Genomic DNA, 23,558 nt, shown 5'->3' with positions numbered 1-23,558 from the left:
CAGTCACCTTCTTCCAGGTCATGTTTATCTGAATATCTCTTCTATATATTTTCTATATATGTAATTTGTTGTTTATAGTAGAAAAAGATAAAAACAAGAGCACAGGCCTTCCCACAGAATGCAGACACGATCTCTTGAATCACATGCAGCTAACTACTAGAAATGTTGCTTCAGAGAGGTCTGTAAGAAAAGCAAATTCAAGAATAATGTTACTGAAGATGTAGCCAAGGCATCATAATTGCACAGAAACAAAATTCTTCTAAATCTCTATATTCAGAAGGTTCAAATGGAACCCTACCAAGAAGGAAGGGAAATCATATGGACAAAACTGTATATTTATACGGCCACTTGGGAGAATCCTGAAAGAAGTATTTTTGATATTCATCTCATCTATGTCCATCCTTATTCTCACTCTTCCCTGCAGTTCTACTAACCAGAGGTCTCTATGCATTTATACCTGTGAATCTCCACATTGTATTTCCTGAAAGCTACTCTGTACATTTTCCATCAAAATGCTAAATGCTAAAGCATTCAGTGCTCCGCTCTTAGGAAAACAAATACAAATAGTAGTGGTATGCTTATTTACAGTCATAAATTATATGCCCATGTCTCATGCCAGTTGAGCCACACAAAAATTGGGTGAGCATTCTTAATATGTACATTTCACAGGTGAGAAAACAGAGACTCTCTTAGAAAGAATGACTTACTCAGATCTATTTATCCACAAGTGGGATCATCATGATCTGAATGTAGGCCTTATAACACCATTAAAGCTGTCTCTTGAGATTTTACACTTTATGGAAGTGTGATAACAATTTAACATGTCACTACTTCCTATGAATATTTACACTTTAATGTGAAAGTAAAGACTGGCAATGTATAACCCAAAGTTCCTTAGTAGTAAAATATAAAATATTTTGACAACTCTAGATGTTTTCCTGGTAGAGAGGGTTATCTTTCCATTTCCTAAGGGTGAAGTTGACTCAGCCCTGATTAATCTCACTGATTTCCAGATTCCTCTTTGTCTGCAAATGGTGAAACTAGAATACTGATTTAATTTTAATTTAGCCCATTTTTATTTCTGTAGTGTTGTAGATGGAGTTTGTTTTGAATGCTTCTTTTCATTGTAATTCATAAATTTGTTTCAGAGCATATCAGACACTTCAGCAGAACAAATAATTCTCTCAAGTCATTTCAAGGTATTTTCTTCTGTGCAATATACTAAGCAAAGTTGTATTGAGATAACTGACTTGCACTAGGATAATATAAGTTGAGCTCAAGGAAGCACAACCAAAAGAGAGGGAGAAAGAAAACTCAGTGAGTAGGAGTTTTACCATGTGCACACACAAATACATACACAGTGGACAAACCTACAGAAGTCTTGATTGTACTTCAGTATTACATCCTCACACATTTGTTTTGCTCTGTTTAAGAATAATACCAATAGCTTTAAGGTAGTATGGGGACTTAGGTATATCATCTGTCAAAACCCAAGGAAATTCTGATTTCAGCATCCAACTAGAATTTAAATAGAGCCCTCATTTTCCATTAGATCATCCTATTTCTAAACTCATTGGAGAATCTCTGATTCCTTTTTACTATACTGTACCTTCATGAAGGTGCTAATTCAAACTTTTTGACAAACATAGAAATAGATGAATATTTTTATTTTCTATAGTGAAAGATTCAAAGATACAGTCAAGCAATCCTCCTGAAGATGGTTAAACTAAGGTAACTAGTACATTTGCTGAAGTACTTAACATGGGGTTTGATTTTAAATGTTTGCCATACACCCTTTGCAAAAGATTACCTATTCCGTCACTACCATAATTTCCAGTTCTTTTAAGTCTTTAATCAGGTTAAAGCCAGAAATGCCCTGGCTACATTGTTTGATTGAAATTAAATAGGCCAAATTTCCATTGCTGGTTAACATGTTTTTAATGGGAAGGGTGGGAGGGCAAAAAAAAAAAAAAAAGAAAAAAAAGAAAAAAAAGAAAATGTTTTTAGTGACTCAAGTGCATTATTTTCTTTTCTACTTTCAAAAGGTGACTGGGGTAAAGGAGGCAAACCCAGTGTAGAATAGAGTGTGTGTACTCCCAAGAAAGTTGATAGAAACATAATTTAGACATGAATTCAAATTAAGTTTATAATAAAACAGTTTCATGCCTTCAGGAAATAATTTAATTATCAATAAAATATCAAATAACTACAGTAATTAAACCAATTGAGGGTCAAGCATTATCATTCTCTGCATTTGGGTGTGTGGTGGCTCGCCTGTTGCCTGAATGTTTGTTTATACTTCTCCAAAAATCAATATTGTATTTTTCATACAGCTTCATAAAATAAGCTACAAGTGCTAGTGTTAACTTTTATCTATAGTATTTATTTTCAAAATGTTTTTCTATTTGTAAAAAAGAGTGTCTTAAAATATTTGGCAATTTCAGCCATGTAGCTATTTTTTTAAGTTTAAAAGGGTATACAGATCTTTTTTAGATAGCTTGAAACACAAAGCATATGAAGAGGTGTACTGTTCTTTCTCCATACACAGAGGCCTGAATTTTACAAAGAAACCCTATTGGTTTCAATTGTATTGAACAAAGGCACTGAAATGTACCGTAGCTTAAATATTTGACTAAAATAGGGATGTAAAAGCTATCTTAAGAGCAAATAATGGGATGTATAAAGAGTCACCAAAGTAAGAGTTGTAAATATGAACATAAGAGATGCAATAGAAGTGGTGTGCCTGTATCAATAAGCTAACACAAATGACTCCCTTTTTTCATAAGCCCATAGATTATGATTCAGTAATTCAACTTATAATATGTTCCAAGTATACACATACATAAATATATACATTTCCATATATATGCAAACACCTATATGCATATGCATACATATACATAAATTTTACATTCTGTATCTAGTATTTTTTTCTTTACCCCTTTGTTTATTTCACCTATCCCCCATCCACATCCTTCCCTGTGGCAGCCACCAGTTCTGTATGTTTAAGAGTCTGGGATTTTTCGTTTGTGTCTTTTTTCTCTTTGTTAGTTTCTGGTTTTGTTTTCATTGGGTAAATACCCAGTAGTGGAATTATTGGATCATGTGGTAATTCTATTTTTTTTTAATTTATTTATGATAGTCACAGAGAGAGAGAGAGAGAGAGAGAGAGAGAGAGAGAGGCAGAGACACAGGCAGAGGGAGAAGCAGGCTCCATGCACCGGGAGCCTGATGTGGGATTCGATCCCGGGTCTCCAGGATCGCGCCCTGGGCCAAAGGCAGGCGCCAAACCGCTGCGCCACCCAGGGATCCCTAATTCTATTTTTAATAGAAATAGTGGCTGCACCAGTTTGTATCCCCACTGACTGTGCATGAGGGTTCCTTTTTCTGTACTTCCTACTAACACTTGTTATTTCCTCTCTTTTGGATTTTAGCTGTTCTGACATGTGGGAGGTGATATCTTATTGTGGTTTTGATTTACATTTCTATAATGATTAGTGCCATGGAGAATCTTTTTAGATGCCTGTAGGTCATTTGTATGTCTTCTTTGGAAAAAAAATTATTCATGTCCCCTATTCATTTTTTAATCAGGTTATTTGAGAGGGTTTTTTGGGGGCATTGAGTTGTGTAAGTTCTTTATATATTTTTAATATAAGCCTTTTATCAAATATATCTTTTGAAGATATTTCTCACATTCAGTAGGTTGCCTTGTCATTCTGTTGATGGTTTCCTTTGCTGTTGCAAAAGATTTTTATTTGATGTAGTCCCAATAGTTTAATTTTGCTTTTGTTTTCCTTGCCTGAGGAGATATATCCAGAAATATGTTTCTCTAACCAATGTCAGCGAAATTACTACCTATGTTTTCTTCTAGGAGTTTTATGGTTTCAGGTCTCACATTCAGGTGTTTAATCCATTTCAAATTTATTTTTGTTTTTGGTGTAAGAAAATGTTCCAGATTTATTCTTTTGCATGTAGCTGTCCAGTTTCCCAGCACAGTTTGTTGAAGAGATTCTGTTTTCTCTATTGTGTGTTCTTGTCTCTTTTGTTGTAGATCAGTTGATCATATATGCATGAGTTTATTTCTGAACTCTGTTCTTTTCTATTGACCCATGTGCCTGTTTTTGTGCCAATACCATACTGTTTTGATTATTAAGCTTTGTAGCATATTTTGAAATCTGGAATTGTGATATCTCCAGCTTTTTCTTCTTTCTCGTGATTGCTTTGGCTACTTGGGTTTTTTTGTGGTTCCATACACATTTGAGTATTGTTTGTTTTAGTTCTGTGAAAAATGTTGTTGGTATATTGATACAAATTGCATTAAATCCATAAATTGCTTTGGCTGCTATGGACATTTTAACAATGTCCAATGTTTTTTCCAATCCATGAACATGGATAGTTCCATTTATTTGTATCATCTTCAATTTCTTACATCAGTGTTTTGTAGTTTTTAGAATACAAGCCTTTCACCTCCTTGGTTAAATTTATTCCTAGATATTATATTATTTTATTTCTACTGATAGTATCTTAACTTTTAAATTGATTGTATGCCATGTTTGTTCAAGAACAAAATAATAATAATAGGGAAAATAAAATGTAAACATACTTTGTAGCTGATGGCATTTGTTAGTTTTGGTCTTTCTTAGTAGATTTGCATTTTTCATAGTTGTACAGTCAGGAGTTTTTGTCTTGGTGTGCTTGTATTTTTTTAATATCAATCCATTCACTTAGAGAAAGAGAGACAGAGAGAGAGAGAAAGCATGTGCATGAGTAGGGGGTAGGGGGTGATGACAGGCAGCAGAGGGAGAGGGAGAGGAGTAGACTCCCTACTACGTACAGAGTCAAAGTTGGGGCTGGATCCCACCCTGAGAGCATGACCTTAGCTGAAACCAGGATTCAGTTGCCCAACCAGCTGAGCCACCCAGGAGCCCCTTGCTGTGCCTATATTAATAAGTATACTAAAAAAACAAGTCTGGATTATAAAAAAAAATAAATTTTATCAGTTTAAACATTGATTGAAAATATGTAGATGCTCAATTCTACTATTTTCTGAGTCTGCTAACAGCTCATTTTTCTTATAAATGCTTGGACTCTCTAGTGAATGCACTATTATTAAAACTAAACTAGTGTTCTTAGGACAAGAGAACAAAACTTGACCTCTTTCACACATGTGAAAACAATAAAGCAAAATAGAGCTTCATTCATAAAGTCTTTCTTAACCATAGTGATTTCTACAGAAAATTAAGCTACTACATATTGAGTGCATATTACATGCATCTATGCAATTCATCTTCGCACTTAAATATATATATGTATATACACATATATGTATACACATAAATGAATTCTGCTATTATTTTCCTTACTGTGCAGAAGTAAATTGAGACATAACATTTATGCCACTTGTCCAAGGCTGCAGTGCTAAAAACAGATGAGTTGGTCTAAGCATATCTGATTCTTTAAACCCAGGTTTTTGCATTAATCCAGTATGGTCCTCTAGAATCTCAAGTGGAAATGTTCACAATGGAACATCAAGATGAATTAAAATACGAACATAAGAAAGAGATATATGAACCCAAATGGTTATGGGTTGTACCACAAGAATCCACTCCTCTACTAGGTATTTAGTGAGATCTGTGAATATAAAAATAGGTACGACATGGTCCTGCCTTAATCATCATCTAATGGGAAACACATAAGTCAACAAAGACTTTTAAAACATGTATCATTTTGGCAATAACATGTTGACAATATCTCTAGGAGCAGAGAGAATATTTAATAGCCTTCAAAGAGTGATGAAGTGGACCTTCACAAAAGAGGAAATTCAAGTCAGAGCCAAGTAGTAGAAGTAACTCTAAAAGTTACTACAGAAACAGGAGGGCAGGGTCATCAGAATCAGAGAGAACAGCACACAGAGGTGGCACAGAAAATATGGGTTGACATCTAGGGTGAGTAGGAGGAAAGAAGTCATAGAAGATAGTATCAGACAGGGAGGGAGAGCCTGCCATGTTGTGCCAAGTCATATTAAAATCTTGATTTTGTTATACTAAGGTAATTAAAATATTAACGATATTATCTCCTTGAACTCATTGACCACAATGGCTAGCACATTGTATCCTGAATAAAACAGATCATGGAGTGGATGCAAAAATGTGTGGTACTTAATAACTTGGATCCTGGAACAAAAAGTCTTGTTCTGGATTTTAGTTCCACAGCTCTGGGGCTTTGGGAAAAACATGTGATCTCTCTGAGTCTCAGTTTCTTTTTTGTAAAAGACAAATAAAAATTGCACAACAGGGATGCCGAGGTGGCTCAGGGGTTAAGCATCTGTTTTAGGCTCAGGGTGTGATCCTGCGGCTCAGGGATCGAGTCCTGCATTGGGCTCTCTGCAGGGAGCCTGCTTCTCCCTCTGCGCGCTATGCCTCTTTCTGTGTGTCTCTCATGAATAAATAAATAAAATCTTTAAAAGAATAGTTAAAATGGAAAATTTTAAAAAATTACAACAATAACAACAATAATGGTATTGCTTACTAACATTTTATTAACGCTTGCTTTATCCTCAGTAATGTTTTAAGATGCTTCATTGCATTTACTCATTTAGTGATTTAATATTCTCAACCACCTACAAGTAGGTAGTATCGTTACCCTCATTTTACAGAGCAGAAAATACAGGCCAAAAGAAGGTAAGGTAAAAGTATGGATTTACATGCAGAACACACACTGCTGCTAAGAGCTGTGGTGGAAGGTGCACTGTGCCTGCTGTTGTCTGGCACCTGGTGCCAGGTATTGGCTACGATGCCTCATTCATCTCCTCATGGCCCTTCAGCCTCCAGTAGGAGAGACCAGGTGCCTTTTGTGGCAGACTTCAGGCTGAGTTCCAGGAAGACAAAAGCAGAGGCACAACCTCAGAAGTCAGGCATGTCACTTTTGCTGCATTCCATTGGTCAAAATGAATCACAAAGCTAATCCACTGTCAGGTCCTGTTGAAGTAGACTCGACTTATTCATGGGTAGGATCACCAGAGCAACATGTAAATGATCATTAGGATCGACAGCAACTGCTGCGTTCATCTTTGCAAACACTACCATCGATTTTTCAGGGGTGCCTTCAGTTTTGATCAGTGGACACATTCACAGTTCTGTGTAGGAACATGATGACATTCAGGTACCATGAGAACCTCAGCTATGGAAAATTGAATTTGGTATGCTAGCTTAAATATATATTGGTAAGACATATCATAGAGAGGTTTTACTAACATGAGTTGAAGATTCTTTAGTTTGTTCTCATAACTGGAAAATTAAATTGAATGAAGCATTCTCTTTTTTCATGAATATCCATTACTCAATATTCCGATGTATATAAACCTCTCAATTCTTCTGTCAGTGATAAAAATTAGAGCTTTGACTGTTACTATACTAAAAGTGCAGAATATTGTGAATTCTGAAACACCTGTTCATGTAGGAAAACACTGATACTTTTAGAATGAGTTAAATAAAATCTGATGTCATGCAAAGTCGCACTTGGTTTTTAGTTTCATGAGTATTTATTTTTAAGTTCCAGCAGAAATCTTTGTTTTTCTGTCAATGCTGTCATGCTTTTCCGTGGTTTATTAGAAGGCCAGTAGTGCATTTTACGGATAAGAATTGGAAATACTAGAAGTACTATGTATCTTATGGATAGTCATAGCTCTATTATTTCACTATGAAATTGTTTTAAGGCCAGACTCAAAAGATTAGTCTTCCAAAAGTTAGCCTGAAAATTACTGTATTTAAGAAAAATCTTAATCAGTAATATGCAAACCTAAATGCCAGATAGGCTTTGACCATGGTGTAATCATGCCTCCTGCACTATGGCTGACCTGCAGTCTCTTTTTCCCAAGGCCTTTTCCAGAGAAGTGTCAGGATTAACATCAGTTCCCTGTCAATTGCCAGTTAGTGGACCCGAACCCTCTCATAGCATTACACTTTTAGAAAATCAGACCACAGACTTGGAATTCAAAATAAGCCTTTTTCACTTTATTTTTTTAAAGCTTGATTTATTTATTTATGATAGTCACAGAGAGAGAGAGAGAGAGAGAGAGAGAGGCATAGACACAGGCAGAGGGAGAAGCAGGCTCCACGCTGGGAGCCCCATGCGGGACTCGATCCAGGGACCCCAGGATTGCGCCCTGGGCCAAAGGCAGGCGCCAAACCGCTGAGCCACCCAGGGATCCCTGCCTTTTTCACTTTAATTAAAACTCTGTGCAAGAAGGACCCAGAGTTCTGAGAGTGGACCTCACCAGACACTAGCAATGTTAAAGACACTCTTTAGTTTCTTACCGTGTTCAAACTGTAGTTTTCATTTATACAGACATACCCTTAGAATCTACTTGAAAACCTGTAGAGGGTGGAACTCGGAATACTCAGGAAAGAGAAACCTATGATACGACAGCCGGGTGATTCCTACATGTAAGAGGTGTGATTAAATACAGAACAAAGAAAAAAAGTAAATAAATGTTAAAATAAAAGGAGTGTCCGGATGGCTCAGTTGGTTAAACATTTGACTCTTGATCTCAGCTCAGGTCTTGATCTCAGGGTCCAGAGTTGGACTCCACACTGGATATGGAGCCTACTTAAAAAAACAAAATTAGAAAAATACATGACTAGGATATTATCTTGTTTGTCCAATTAAACATTAAGGATCTATCAATTTGCTGAGGCTGCACCTTTCCCTGATGGCGGTGGGCCTCTTCCTCACACTGCCTTGCTCCGAACTTGTAACATTTTCTCCTTGTTCTCAGATGTAACTCAATGCTCCTTGAATCAGCATTGGAGGTTCTGTGACACTAACCTGCCTTTCACTGTGGATTTCTTATAAAGGGTGTCAGCCACAGCCACAGGGGGGCCCTTCATGTGGCCTTACAAATGCACATTCAAGTCTCTGTTTCCCATTTATTCACTCCCGTACTAAATATTCTAACACTGGTCATCAGTTGTCCTTGATGAACTTTTAATATTAATCCTGCTTATGTTAAAACTTCCTGTACACATTTCCTTTATACTTAATCTATTTTCCAGACCCCTTTAGCATTAAATGTGTCTTTCATTCTTTAGAACCTGATTCATTTGTGGTTTTGTTCATTTTTCTAAGTTTTCTTGCTGTCTAATTAACTAAATCATGAGTTGATGGGCATAGTTCTGTCTAATATCTGTTTAGGACAACAGCATCTGTACACATCTGTCAATGTATGTAACTATCATTCTTATTTATATACTAAAAGAATTTCAGGCTTGCTAGTAGCCTATTTTGGATATCCATGTGTCCAATTAAAATTTGGTGTTAAAGTTATTTGCATAAAACAGTTCTTTTTATTTGTTTGTTAATTTATTCATCCAATTAAACAATTACTGAGACTATGTATAAATAGCTGTTCTAATTACTAGTGGAAAGAATGAGATGCTGTCATGGCTGAACATGTTTTTCATTGATCATGGCATTAGGAACACAATGAAATCATTTCTGCAAAAGTCTTTTTAGCCCCCATATATCTTTATAGATCAAATTGGTGGAATCCACTTAAGGTGATATAAAATTAATTGTGGCTGAATTTTAAGTTTTCTCGATGGGATGAGCACTAGATGTTAGACGTTAGCAAATTGAATTTGAATAAAATATTTAAAATATAAAAAATATTAAAAAAAGAATTTTAAATTCTTGCCCTTCTCTAATGTGCTAGGTTACTACTGATTATTGTAATGTGGTATCAAAAAAAAGCAGTGGGTGGAATGCTCTTAAGAAATGGGGAGTCCTCTTTCATCAGACATAGAAAGAAATTCATTGGTGTCGTTCTAAAAAGCAGGGGCCACAGATGGATTTCGGGCTTCTTGGAGAAAGTTTTAAAAAATTGAGAACACCACCTTTCACAGTTTTTGTTCCACATTGATATTCCTCCCAGGTGAAACTCATACCAGTGGATTATCAAATGGGGATATTGAGGTCTATGATGTGTCTGATGCTGTCCTCAGGACCCAATGGACAGAGATTCCTTAGAAATAGGGCATTTTATCAATCTCATAGAAGCAGAGACTACAATGATGGTTGTCAGGGGCAGGAGAGGAAGGAGAGATGTTGATCAAAGAATACAAAGTTCCAATTATAAGATGAATAAGTTCTAGGGATCTAATGTACAGCATAGTGATTATAGTTAATAATACTGTATTATAGATTTGAAAGTTGCTAAGAGAGTAAATCTTACCTGCTCTCACCACCAAAACCAGATGGTAATTCTGTGACATTATGCAGGTGTTAGCTAACTAAAGGTGGTAATCATTTTGCAATATGTAAGTGTATTAAATCAACACACTGTATATCTTAAACTTACACAATGTTCTATGCTAATTATATCTCAATAAAACTGGGGAAGGTAATTTTTAAAAAAAGAGAATTTTATGTAGGAGAATGATGACATTTTTGTAATAATCCGGTTATAAAATATGTTCCAAAACTAGACCTGTAGCCTAACTGTGCATGGGCATCTAGCTGGAGTGGAAAATTAGAGACAGTTAGGAACAGTGACTATTTACCATTCTAAACACATGCAAAAGCAAATTCTCAAAAATACTTTGCTAGTCAAGTAAACAAAATAAAAAACACAAATCTATATTGTTGATTAAAATAGAATTTTTTCAGTTGATGTCCCTCAAATTCATATATTTTCACCTGACCTCACTCACAGAAAGAGATGAGAAAGTGATGCGGTTGACTGGAGTTATGGGTGCAGCCACAGCCTTTACAAGGAAGCTGATGTGGGCACCAAAATCACGATTTTGGAAGTAGTTGTGATGAAAAGAAACGAGTGGGTTGTTGTGACTCAGGCTATAGGCATTATCTATTGCTGTGTAATAAATTACCCTCAAAGTTCAGCAGCTTAAAACAACAAACATACAGTTTCTGAGGATCAGGAAGCTGGAACAGCTTAGCTGGTGGTTCCAGGGTGGGGTGTTGTGAGGTTGCCATCAAGCTGGCAGCCAGGGCTGCAGGCATCAGGGTCCATCAGCTCAGACAGATGATTGTCGGCCAACCTCAGCTTCTTGCTGTTTGAGCCTCTCTCCATAATCTACCTGAGTTTCCTCACAATATGGCAACTGGCTTCCCCAGAGTAAATGATCAAAAGGAGGGAGAATGTGCACAAAAAGAAAAACTCGATGTCTTTTACAAGCTAATCTCATTGTCACACCATTGCTTCAACCTTATTTTTAACAGCATCCCAGTCTATACTGTGGAATGGGAATTAATGTTCACTTCCGGAAAGGAAAGAATATTAAAGAATTTGTGGGAATATTTTAAAACCACCACAGGAACTCTGGCATTTTCTAGTCTAGATCTTTTTTTAAATAAGATTTTATTTATTTATTCATGAGAGACTCAGAGAGAGGCAGAGACACAGGCAGAGGAATAAGCAGGCTCCCTGTGGGAAGCCCAATGGGGGACTCGATCCCAGATTCCTGGGATCATGCCCTGAGGCAAAGGCAGACTCTCAACAGCTGAGCCACCCAGGAATCACTCTAGTCTAGATTTTTGATGTTGGGAAGTATTTTAACCTTCCAAACATCAGGGGCTTTTGTTTATTAGTTTATTTGTTTCTACTCACCAGTTGTTTTTCTTTTTTTTAACTGAAAAATGTATTTATTAACAATCAGACTAATTTCACAAAACTGGCTTGAGGATTAATGGAGGTAATGTTTAAAAAACTTGCAAAGTGCTATAGGAAAAAATGTATCTTTTAGTAGCATCTGTAGTTGTAGTTGTGATATTATCCTCTAGACAAGTGCTTTATCCTGTAAAATATGGTATGGGGATATCTCACATGTTATTGATACTATCATTGATTTATAGTTGAAGAATGACCACTAATATTACTCATGGTTGGGTGAGACTGTCTATAACTGACATTATATATACATGTTTCCCAACCATAGAGCAACAGCATGTCTTATCAATTTTATGTCTTTTAAATCTATGCATCTGCCCATCTCCACAACCAGATACCCTAGGCCATTACCGTATCTTGCCTGTATTGCTGCAATAGACCTTCACTGGTGTCCCGATTAGAACTCTCACCCCTTCAGGTCCATTTAGCACACTGTAACCATTGTGCTTTTTTAAATTCAAATCTGCCTTATATGTGAACTAAGACTTTTACATAATTGTGGACAAATGTACCATTTCTCACTAGGGGTAAGGTCTTATTTTTATAAGACAAACATTTTATATGTTTGTTGTATATGTTGTTTATAAGAAAAACATTGGTATGTTTTTCTTCTCACACAAATTTCAGTATTTCTTCCCTTTTTGGTTTGAAATGAGTGATGTTTTGGAAAGTTATGCAACAAAAAAGTAAAAGAAGGAAGATGAGGAAGGAGGGAAGAGGAGGAGGAGAATATTAAGTTCAAAAGACTGTTCTCTTCACTTTTGATCCTCAGGTCTACTTAGATAGCTCCACCCCAAGAAGGTTACTCTTCTTTCAAGAGAATAAGTTGGAGAAGTCAGCATCCCAGAAGCCAGCAGCAACCTTGGAACCCCTTTTGCCACACTCTCTATGTGCGACTCACCAGCCAATCTTGTTGATTCTGCCTTCAGAATGTGTTTCTAATCTATTCATTTTCTATTTATTTTACTTTATTTCTGGCACTGTTATCACTCGCTAAGAATATGGTCTCCTAACTAGTCTTCCCTCTTACATCCTGATACCCTCCAACTTATTCTCTTGAAAGAAGAGTAACCTTTTAATGTGAAAGTCCCTTAGAATATTGTTTAATATTCTTAATGTATTCTTAATATTCTTAACGTAGCTTCCAGGACCCAAACTGAAAAGGTCTCCCCCTATCTCCCTAGCTGTTCTTTCATCCTAATATATGCCAAGCTCTTTTATGCCTGAGAAATTTTTACATAAGCTTTATGTCTGGCTGGAACTATTTTCTGCTTTTCCCACTTAAAATCTTCTCTTTCACTTCATTGCAGAAGCAATTTAAAGTATGTATCTTAAAAATAAATAAAATAAAAGTGTGTATCTACTGGTTAGATTGTAGTAGTATATGGTATCTCTTTCCACTCACTGGAATATCAGCTCCCTGAAGTGACTACATCCATTGACTTATTATAAATGCTCCAGTAATTAGCCTAGTACCTGACACATGTTGGATGCTCAGAAAATATTAGTTGAATGAATGAATAATAGGAGTCTTTTGACTGCTCCCATTAACTTCCTTGACTCAGGATTGATTTATTTGATTAGTTGACTGATCACTTTTACTTAGGAAAAATGAGATTGCTCAACTCGATTGGCTCAGACCAGAGTGTGTTTGCACAGCCAAGTGGAGGTAGTGCTTGGAGAAGAAAGGAAGGAAGAAAAGGTGGAGAAATGCACTTTGACTATTTGATGTCTTAAGTTGAAATAGCTGTGGACATGGGGAATTTAGGATGTGACTGCCAAATAACTGGCTTAGTACCAATTTGTAATTTTAGAGCAGACTAGGCCCATCTGCTGATAATCTTCAGTGCCTTTCTGTTAAAAAGTTTGCATATTTGAAAGCTGGTTTTAGAATATGTCTGCAGATTAGAAAGCTAGTCTTAGAATGTAACTATGATTTCCTTTTTATCTGTAACATCTTGTAATACTAATAGCCAAAGAAAGCAAATGATAGCATATAAGTAAAGGCATATCCCATATCCATAATTGCCCCCTTTGTTGAACTCTTGATTCTTACCACATAAAAGTTAATACAATATAAGTTTTAAGCTTTTACTGGTGCAGTGTAGACCATAGGAGACTAAGATGTGCTTTTATTTAATGGTTAGAATTGACTTTATATTTTTACAGTTTTTATTTATTTATTTATTTATTTATTTATTTATTTATTTATTTATTTATTTTTTGGAGATGGGGGGAGAAAAGGGAGTTGGGACAGAGGGAAAGAGAGAGACTCTTAAGCAGGCTCCACACCCAGTGCAGAGCCCAACATGGGTTCAATCTCGCAACCCTGAAATTATGCCCTGAGCCGAAATCAAGAGTCAAACACTTAACTGCCTGAACCGCCTAGGCACCCCTAGAACTGACTTTAACTGAAAGAGAAGAATTATAAGTATAGTTTCCTATTTGTAATATCTTATAATACTCATGCCCAAGGAAAGCAGATGACAACATATAAATAAACACATGTCCAGAGCATGAAAGAAGTTATCTTTACTGTTTTTAAAAGAGTTACATTTTAGTTTTAAGACTTACCAACTCAAATTAAAATTCATAACATTGGAAAAATGTACCATCTAGTTCAAACTTTTAGTGAGTTTCTTCTGTGTACAGCAATCACTGCTGAATGTAGGGATATAAAGAAAATATAATACCATCAGGTCCACAATGAGGTATATACCTGGTATTGAAAACACACACACACACACACACACACACACACACATACACACACACACAGAGATCTAACCTTTAAAATAACTGTTGAGATCTCTACTTCCAGGTGAATACTTCATGGGAGAAATGGATAATTGTACCTGAGAAAGTCTGAGAAGATAAACTTGTATTCAGCTGTTAAGCATTTATAGGATTATACAACAGAGTGGTGGGAGAAAGTTATTTCAAGTAGAAAGATAATATGTAAAAAGAGCTGACAGTCTGGAAGTTCATGTCCTTTAGAGAACAGGGAGTTTCCTAAGATGGCTAGATTTGATGAGTCATAACAGGAATGAGAAAAAATAAAAAGCCTTTCTTAGTGGCCCTGGTCAATCAGATTATTTTCTCTTCTGTGATTCCACAGAAATCGCATATATATTTTCACTGCATTTGTCAAACATCTCGCATGAAAAATTATTCATTTACAGATGGCTTTCCCTTTAAACTGTGAGATTAGTATATGAATATTTACTATTCATGATGTATTGATATATTATAGAAACTCAAAGAATATTTCTTGAATCAAAGAGTCTAGAAAATTTATGTTTGAACCACATTCAGAATGCTCTGTGTCATAGGACTAGTTAAAATGTTTAGAGTTATGTTGTTTTTGCTTTAAAACTGAGGCAATTCCTCATAATAATCTGAATTCCTATCTTCTCCTGAAAATTTGAAACACCTGGCACTCCAGGAGGCGGCAACTCGCAGCTGAAGTTAAGTGGTGGCTACCATCTTTCTTGGAACTTTCTCTGCACATGCCCCAGTCCCCACCTCCCCCTCTTGTCTTCCACCCCTCCTGTTTCCTCAAGCTATGTGATCTGCTTGGCTGCTGTAGACTTGTTTTCTTCCTCCTCCTCTGCTGCAGTGCAGGGACCAACAGTAAATAGTACATTCTCAGGAATGTGTTCTAGAAATATGTTTTGGCAGTTGTTGGAGCCATTTCACTGTGGATGTAGGTCAGGTTGTAGAATATTATTATGTGGTTAGCAGCATCCTAAAATAGCTTTATATGCTTGTTAAAATAAATGAATGTAGTTTATTCTATAATGTTCGTAGGAGCATGAAGTTATTTTTATTATTTAAAAAAATATATATATCAGTTTGGCCGTGAAGTGAAGGCAAGCTTCCTATGTCATTGCAGTGTAGTTGCAAAATAATCGACAATATTGCAATTTGTCCATAGGAATAGACTTATTTGTAAAACAGAGAAGTACAATTTGCTGAAAAATCAGTTCAGCTTATAAGGTGATAAAGATAATCCTGCAGGAAACAGGAGAGATAGGATATACCCATTTGTATTTACCAAGCAAAAGAGTGTATATGCTACAATGTAGATAATCCTTGAATATGCAGCGTACATTGCATTTTAACCTACTCCATTGGACTTGGGATATTTTTGGCCGATTGTCTCTTGACATTATTCATAGAATTCTCTAAATATTAAAAAAAAAACATAGTACAAGCTAAGTAGGAAAGATAGATTGTTTACCACTCCCTTTTTTCAGAGGTATTTTTATCACGCCTTACCAGCTGATATTTATATATCTAATCCCTTCTCTAAGACGCTAAGATAGAGTTTTGAGAACAAGTGTGTTTTTTTTCCTCCTCTCCTTAACAACCACCTCTGTTTGAAAAGAGGTGTGTTAGCAGTGCCAAATTTAAATATTCAGGTTCATCAAGTACTATAATCTGTGGTACAGAAATGGGTAGGTGGGAAAATGCTGAAATCTCAGCTTCTTCTTGTTATCATGTTATGAAAAATGTTGACAAACATTTGGAAGAAGTGAGAGTTGGCAGGAGCAGGTTAGGAACTGGTAGCTGCAGAGACCAGAGAAAATTGTCAGCTTATCTCTCCTGACATTTTGCTTATGTATAGAGGAAGGCTTTACATCCTTTTCTAATTTTTTTAACATTCCTGCATAATTCAAATGGAGAGCCTGAAGAGAACGTACCTGTTTTTTTAAAATGTATGGGGAAAACAGCATTTTTGCATTTCTGCTGACTGAAAGGACAGGATTGGCTCCAGGTTTCTATTCCCAGGAAAAGCCTCAGGTTCGGCTGTGACAGGACTCTCCATAGAGGTTATTTTTACCTGGCATGGCTGTGCTGTTACTGATGCTGCTGCTCTCGATGGCAGAAATAACTTCTCCTGTGGGTGTCTCGGGCAGAATGAAGGCTGGGTCAAGGTGGAGAGGTGAAAAGAATCGTGAGTAACTGGGATTTTTTACTCTTGGTGCATTTCTATCTCTCTTCTTTTTATTTAAGAATGGATCGGCTTTGCCTCGCTTTGCAGTTCACAGCATTTCCAAGAGGTTGTTTTAAGACTTAAAAATAATTTTACACATTAAATATGCATGCAGAATAAATGGCCTCCACCTTCTGTAGGCTCCACACATCTGCAATATTGTTCTGGATTTCATTGCAAGACTTTTGCTTGGCTTTCCTCGTTAACTCTTACAATTCCTGAGGCTTATAAAGACTGAGCAGATAGATCCAAAGGCCATATATGTAAATTAATGTCACCTCTTGTACAGAAAGTTCAAATGTGTTGCTGACATTTGTTGATATTCAAGTGCTAGCTGTGTAATAACATTCCTACATATACACATTTTGTTTTGAGGGTAATGAGAAAGAAAAATGAGAAGTGGCAAATGTGATGAGAGCTTCGATTTGAATAACTTAAGAATTGATTCTTTATAGTTGGGAGTTGCAGGTTGATAAATGTACCACTCTGCAGACAGTCAGTTCTTTATTCTCTCCCTACGAAAATCCAAGACCTCCACAATCATGCTATTAAATTTGTATATGTACGTAAGGCATATAGTGTTTAAATTACTATTGTAGTTTTATTTTTTTAAGATATTATTTATTTATTCATGATAGACATAGAGAGAGAGAGGCAGAGACACAGGCAGAGAGAGAAGCAGGCTCCAACGCGGGACTCAATCCCGGGACTCCAGGATCGCGCCCTGGGCTGAAGGCAGACGCTAAACCACTGAGCCACCCAGGGATCCCCACTATTGTAGTTTTAGAAGTGAATCTGTTTCTGGTATCATTGGAGGAGAGAGAAATGGATTTGACATTTGTTTCCCTCTGAGCTAATTGGCCAGATCTGTCCTTTCTCCTCTTTGCCATCCCATTGGCCACCATAGGCCCCACTTCTATGTGGTGTGTGCATGTGTGCATGTGGAAAGCTTACCCATATTTCTCTTCTCCAACATTAGAAGTAGAAGTTTTCCTCTCTTCTAAGTCTCCTTTCAAAAAAGAGATACAGAAATGGTCCCAGAAATCTGTTTGGAAAACTTCACTTATATGTCATTGAATGCTCAGAGGAGGCATGCCAATGAGCTTATTTCACAGGAACTTCCTCCAGAAGATTCTAAGTAACCTTAAAGCTAATTGCTAAGCTTATGTCTTTTGCTTCAACCATGTCTTTGGCCAATTTTTGGTTCTGTTTTACTGACTTGAGTAGGAGTTGGAATGCTCTGATGGATAGATCAGTGGGAACTGGAAGCCACACAAGCTGGAAAAGTATTGATTTAACTACTCAGCTTCCAGTCAAATTTTTCAGTAATCAGTTATTACTGGCATTTCGTCTTCCTTTCTCTTTTTCCTTTTCTTTCCTCTTTAATTTGTCTCTTTCTCCTGCCTCTTGTGACACAGAAAATGCTTACCTATAGATCTACTATTTAAAAATAAGTGATTGGTCTTATTGACTGTTTCCTCTCTGTATATGCATATTGCTTTAATATTTTCTCTCAATGTTCTAAGGTAGGACTAAGAAGTCTGAATTTTGTATGCTCACCGAAGAATGTTAAAAGAGGAATTCATTTCTCCCCAAGGTCCAAGATTCACCCACTTTACTACATACCTTGGACTTAAATCTGATCACTACAGTCCATAATGTTTGTTACAATTTTTGCCTGTCTAGCCTTGTAAGTATATGATATTTTCATAACCATTTTAAGACAATATATCTACAGTGATCTCATGATTAACAAGGATCTGTATGAACACTTCCACTTAAAGAAGAGGAGATTGAGATACCAAGAAGTTGAATGACTGGCTCCAGAATATTCACTTAGTTAACCTGCAGACACAGTTCTATAACCAAAGTATTTAGACCTCTAATTCAGGGTACTTTCCATGGTACAAAGCTCCCTCAGAGAACAGCCTGACTGTGAAAAACTCCACCAATTCCAGAGAGAGCTTTGGGTCCATTTTTACAACAGTATCCTCAAAACAAGTCAGACGATATTCAAGATGCTATTCCTTTATGTAGGCACTCTCAAAGTCTTTTTTCTGATTGGACATGAATAAATTTCTTTATAGTAGCAAGCTACAAGTAGCAATTTTGATAATCTCCAAAGTTAAAAAAATATTTTTAAGTAAATAATGCTTGGAAAATATAGGGATGAGATTGGGTTCAGAAAAAAAAAGGGGGATGCAATTATGAAACTAATTATTCTTACTGTACAGGTATACTTTTCCACTTTTTGATTATATTACTTCTCAGGTGGTTACTGCCCTGTAGTTTCCTGTATTATGATCACTATGGTGGTCTTCACTATGGTGGTAGAAAAGAAAGAAAGAGAGAAAGAAAGAGAAAAAGAAAAAGGAATAAAACAAAACCAAAAAAAAAAAAAAAAAAACCAAGGCAATACAAAATCTTAAACTCTTGTAGCTCAGCCTTTTACTTTTTAGATAAACCACTGGGAAACATAAAATTGAATAATCCAAACATACCCTTGCTTTACATACTTTGGGTAAGAAGACCTGAGGCAATTCATTGAGAATTTCTCAGCTAAGAAAATACCGATCAGTTGATTCCCAACAATGAGTAAATTGTAATAGAAAGCTTATATTCAACTAAATCTCTTTTGAGGGAATTTGTGACATATGTCTAGGCAAATATTACATTTCCCAATAACTTCAGAGTTATATACTTTACATGATAGAGTAAAAGTTAAGGTAAGTATCTCAATCAGATTTTTTGATTTCCAAAGAACATCAATTCACAAGTTTGGGTACAGATTTGAATGTCTAAGAACTTTTATATTCATTGTTGCCTTTGTCAGTAACTGTAACTGTTTTGTCATATTCTTTTCATGTACTTCAAAAAGGCTAAGACAATTTCAGAGATTGTTAAAACCATTTCTCTACTTCAAAATGTATTTTGGTTATGTTCTTTGAGTCTTTGGTGCCCTTAAATATTTCCTTTGTTTACATTTTTTTCAGTAAGTAGAATTCAATAATTTATTTTAGTATTTATCCAATATTCTGCATCTGTTTACAATTTTGCCAAATTTTTGAAATTGTGGATTTAATAAAGCTATTTCTTGTATTAATTTCAACATTTAGTAGAATTCTTGACACATTGTAGAAACTCAATGGGCATTTGCTTAAATAAATGGACTCTTAAACAATATCAATCAATTTTCAGTATATAAATCAGTATATGTATCATTTAAGCAAATTCTTTAGAATATGTATAATTAATAAATATAGTCTTATTCAGTAGTCTTATTCCTTGACAGAAAGTGTTTTTGTGCAAAACTATCCATCCAACATAATCATTTTCAACTGTTAAAAGTGAATTTTAAAAGAAGCACCTGGCTGGCTCAGTTAATGGGGCATGTGACTTGATCTCAGGATTGAGTTTGAGCCTCATATTGGGTGTAGAGGTTACATAAAAATTAGGTCTTTTTAAAAAAGTAAGTTTTAAGAAATAATGCATTGAAAAAATGCTTGAATGTGACATTTGGTGAAAAAAACTGCACAGATTTATATACATTATGATTCAAAACAAGAACTCATATAGGCCTTCTTAGATTAGTAAGAGCTACATGCCATCTAACTCCCAATCCTCTAGTTCTGTTTTTTATAGTACTTACTATCCAACTGCATTTAAAATATTTATTTCTATGTTCCTTTCTCCACTAATAGAATATAATCTCCAATAAGCCAGGAACTTTCTCCTACTTGTTATTGTTTATTTTCTCAGCTTTACTATAGAACATAGGCGAGACAGTAATACAATTAATATTTTTTGATTAAATAATGTTTGAAAAGAAATTCAATGAAAAAGAATTGCTCCAGGTTAAGAAGAGTTTTCATTAGGTATTATTGTTATGTAAAATTTCTACTTATTTTTAAAATGCTCTTTAAGGCTTTTCTTGTTTTTTTTTTTTTTTAAATAAACATACCAGTTTTGTTTTGTTTTTAAGATTTTATTTATTTATTCATGAAAGAGAGAGAGAGAGAGAGAGAGGCACAGGCCAAGGGAGAAGCAGGCTCCATGCAGGGAGCCCGATATGGGACTCGATCCCCGGTCTCCAGGATCAGGCCCTGGACTAAAGGCGCTAAACCGCTGAGCCACTCAGGCTGCCCTGTTTTTTTGTTTAAAAAAAAAAAGCAGCCACATCATCCATGGAAAAGACTGGATCATAGTCCTAGTAGATAGATATATTTGATCCGTTAGGTAAGATAGATAGATGATATAGATATAGATATAGATACAGATACAGATACAGATACATAGATGGATATAGATATAGATGATATAGATAGATATAGATATAGATATAGATATAGATAGATATAGATATAGATATAGATATAGATATAGATATAGATATACCCGGGCCGCCCAGAAAATATTTTTATATAGAAAATATAAGTCTCTACTTCATATAATTCTAACAACAATATGACAAGGAAAAGAAATATAACATTGGTAATAGATGTGCAATAATTTCACTGAACATTAATGGTTAATGATAAATATACCTTAATGGCTATTTTATTTTAATTTATAAAATGTGCTTATGTTTATCTTCCTTAGTCTTTAAAGTGCATAATAATAAATAAAACATTATAATAAATACCTACTTACCATTTTGCGAAACAAAAAAAAACCGAATTATTTGTACGTTTATCTTTTCTAAACAAACCATATGGAAACTAAAACCAACAACAAGAACTACAAAAACTTTAGTTAGACTCTACTAGGGAAAGAAATTTAACCTCTTAAAATATCATGTGTTAGGGCAGCCGGGGAGGCTCAGCAGTTTAGCACTGCCTTCAGCCCAGGGCCTGATCCTGGAGACCCGGGATAGAGTCCCACATCCGGCTCCCTGTATGGAACCTGCTTCTTCCTCTGCCTGTGTCTCTGCTTCTCTCTCTCTATGTCTCTCATAAATAAATTAAAAAAAAAATCTTTAAAAAAATATCATCTGCTAAATAACAGTCTAAGCAGGGAAACACACAGAAAGGAAGTCATTTGTAGAATGAAATGAAGTATTCAACAATGACTTGGAAAGACTTTTATTAAGGTACTGATATTTATTCTTCAGATTCATACAAGTAGAACTCAACACAAAAAGTGCCGTGTTTGTATCGTTTATTCTTTTCCCCCCCAAAATTATAAAGGCTGACTTTCATTGTATTATAGGAAAATCAAGTTTCTAGTATCTTTTCAACACGATGAGGCCTTGGAACTATGAATCTATGTATACCATCTATTTATTGCCACCTCTGAACGGCCATGTGAGTTGTTTGAGCATCCACATTGACTTTTCTAGTCTGTAATTTCATATTTCAAGAAATGTGTTGGTAACCTCATGTTTCTATCCAATTTGCAGATAGGATTCTACAAAACTATAATTTAAAAAAAGCATTATGTATAAAGGAAAAAAAAAAGCTGGATCACATTATTAGATCTCTAACTTAATCACACAGTTCCCAGAATCCTTATACAAATGCTCCAAATGTGAACTCTATTCTTGCCTTTAAATTTGTAAACCTAACACACATATTTCCAGCAATAATTTGCTGTGGCTGACAACTGTTAAGCTTAATTTGTCCCACTCACTTATAGAACTCTCCACCACTACAGATACACACACATGCATGCTGCGACTTCCTGTTAGGATTGCCAAAACTTCTACCCTCTGGGGGAAAAACAAAAACAAATCCCTCCATAAATATATCACAATGCATTTCTTATTTTGATATTTTAACCTCCCATCTCAATATTTTCAAATGATTCTCTGAGGTTATTTTTAACCATCTGCTCCTTTTCCTCTATCAGTAGGTGTAAGTCAAGTGTTTCCCACAGTAAAATTTTGAAATATTAGGATTATTCAGGGCAGGTCTTTCAGAGATGCTCTGAAATTATTTAAAATAAATTTTAAAAAGCTTAACACGAAACTTGGTTACCATTACTCTTTCTCCAACTTTATGCTCATCTTTGTCACTTAATTGACAATATCACATACTGCACAATCCTCCCAAGAGCTTATTACTGCAAAATAGTTTCTAACTCTTTAAGAATACTAGTTTTGTAAAACTATGAGCCATTTAAATAGACTTACTTTCTTTTTTACTGAAAAACAATTTCTCCATTTATTTTTTGTTTCTTCTCCCCCCCAACTCTTCACATTCTATGAATTTTTGGAAAAAAAATTAAAAAACCTCTTGTAAAGAAATAACACTTAAATAAGTTAAAAGTTAAAACAACATATCACTTTAATCTACAACACCAAATTACAAGAGTCTTTACTATTTCTTTTTCCTGTTTTAGACTCAGAGAGAAAATATTCTTGCCATGTGGTCAGATACTGAGGTTGATACCAAAAAAATCTAAACTAGAAGTTTAGATTAGTATCCCAGATAAACTACAATATGCTCAAACTGACAGTATGATGCAGACAACTGGAAACATGAGAAGCCGATAGGATTTGCCCATGAGCAGCTACAGGGGTGATTGGGCCCTATCAGAAAAAGCATTATGTGCTTCTTTGAAGATAAAAAGGCAGAACTGATGTCATAACATATAACTGACATTGTTCCCTTTGCAGAATAGATTTTCCTTTCTGCAATCATGTGAGCTACCAGTTGCAGTCCTTGGGTAGAACTCACCTGCACTACTTTAACAAAGTTCATCATTCTCAAGAGGATTCTCTTTTATTGTGAACCTTTAAATAATATGCAGTGTACCATAGTGAAACTCTAGAAAGTGTACCACTTTTTTTTTTTTTTTTTTTGTGGAGAACAATATAGTTTCGTGTCAATGGTCATTTGTGGCATGGCATTTTTGGAGGACTAGTGTGTTCTC

At 35.5% G+C, this 23,558-nt stretch overlaps 1 protein-coding gene across 18 annotated transcripts in view; it reads left to right on the top strand.

Moving 5' to 3' along the window:
• Positions 1 to 23,558, top strand: part of ROBO1 (roundabout guidance receptor 1) — a 1,128,624-nt gene that overhangs the window by 327,606 nt on the left and 777,460 nt on the right. For 3 of the 18 annotated variants that reach the window (XM_072738109.1, XM_072738107.1, XM_072738100.1), the window contains exon 1: positions 16,122 to 16,646. The exons of 14 other annotated variants lie outside the window; for them this stretch is intronic. In XM_072738109.1, coding sequence (XP_072594210.1) covers positions 16,538 to 16,646 — 109 coding nt within the window. In that variant the 5' untranslated portion in view covers positions 16,122 to 16,537. Of the gene's footprint in view, positions 1 to 16,102; positions 16,647 to 23,558 lie in introns of those variants that run through there. One more of the 18 variants, XM_072738095.1, reaches the window with a different exon arrangement.

This window comes from Vulpes vulpes, chromosome 15, assembly GCF_048418805.1.
Source record: "Vulpes vulpes isolate BD-2025 chromosome 15, VulVul3, whole genome shotgun sequence".
In the NCBI taxonomy this organism is placed as follows: Eukaryota; Metazoa; Chordata; class Mammalia; order Carnivora; family Canidae; genus Vulpes; species Vulpes vulpes.
The sequence above is the reverse complement of the archived record's forward strand: the minus strand, read 5'-3'. Positions and strand labels throughout refer to the sequence as shown.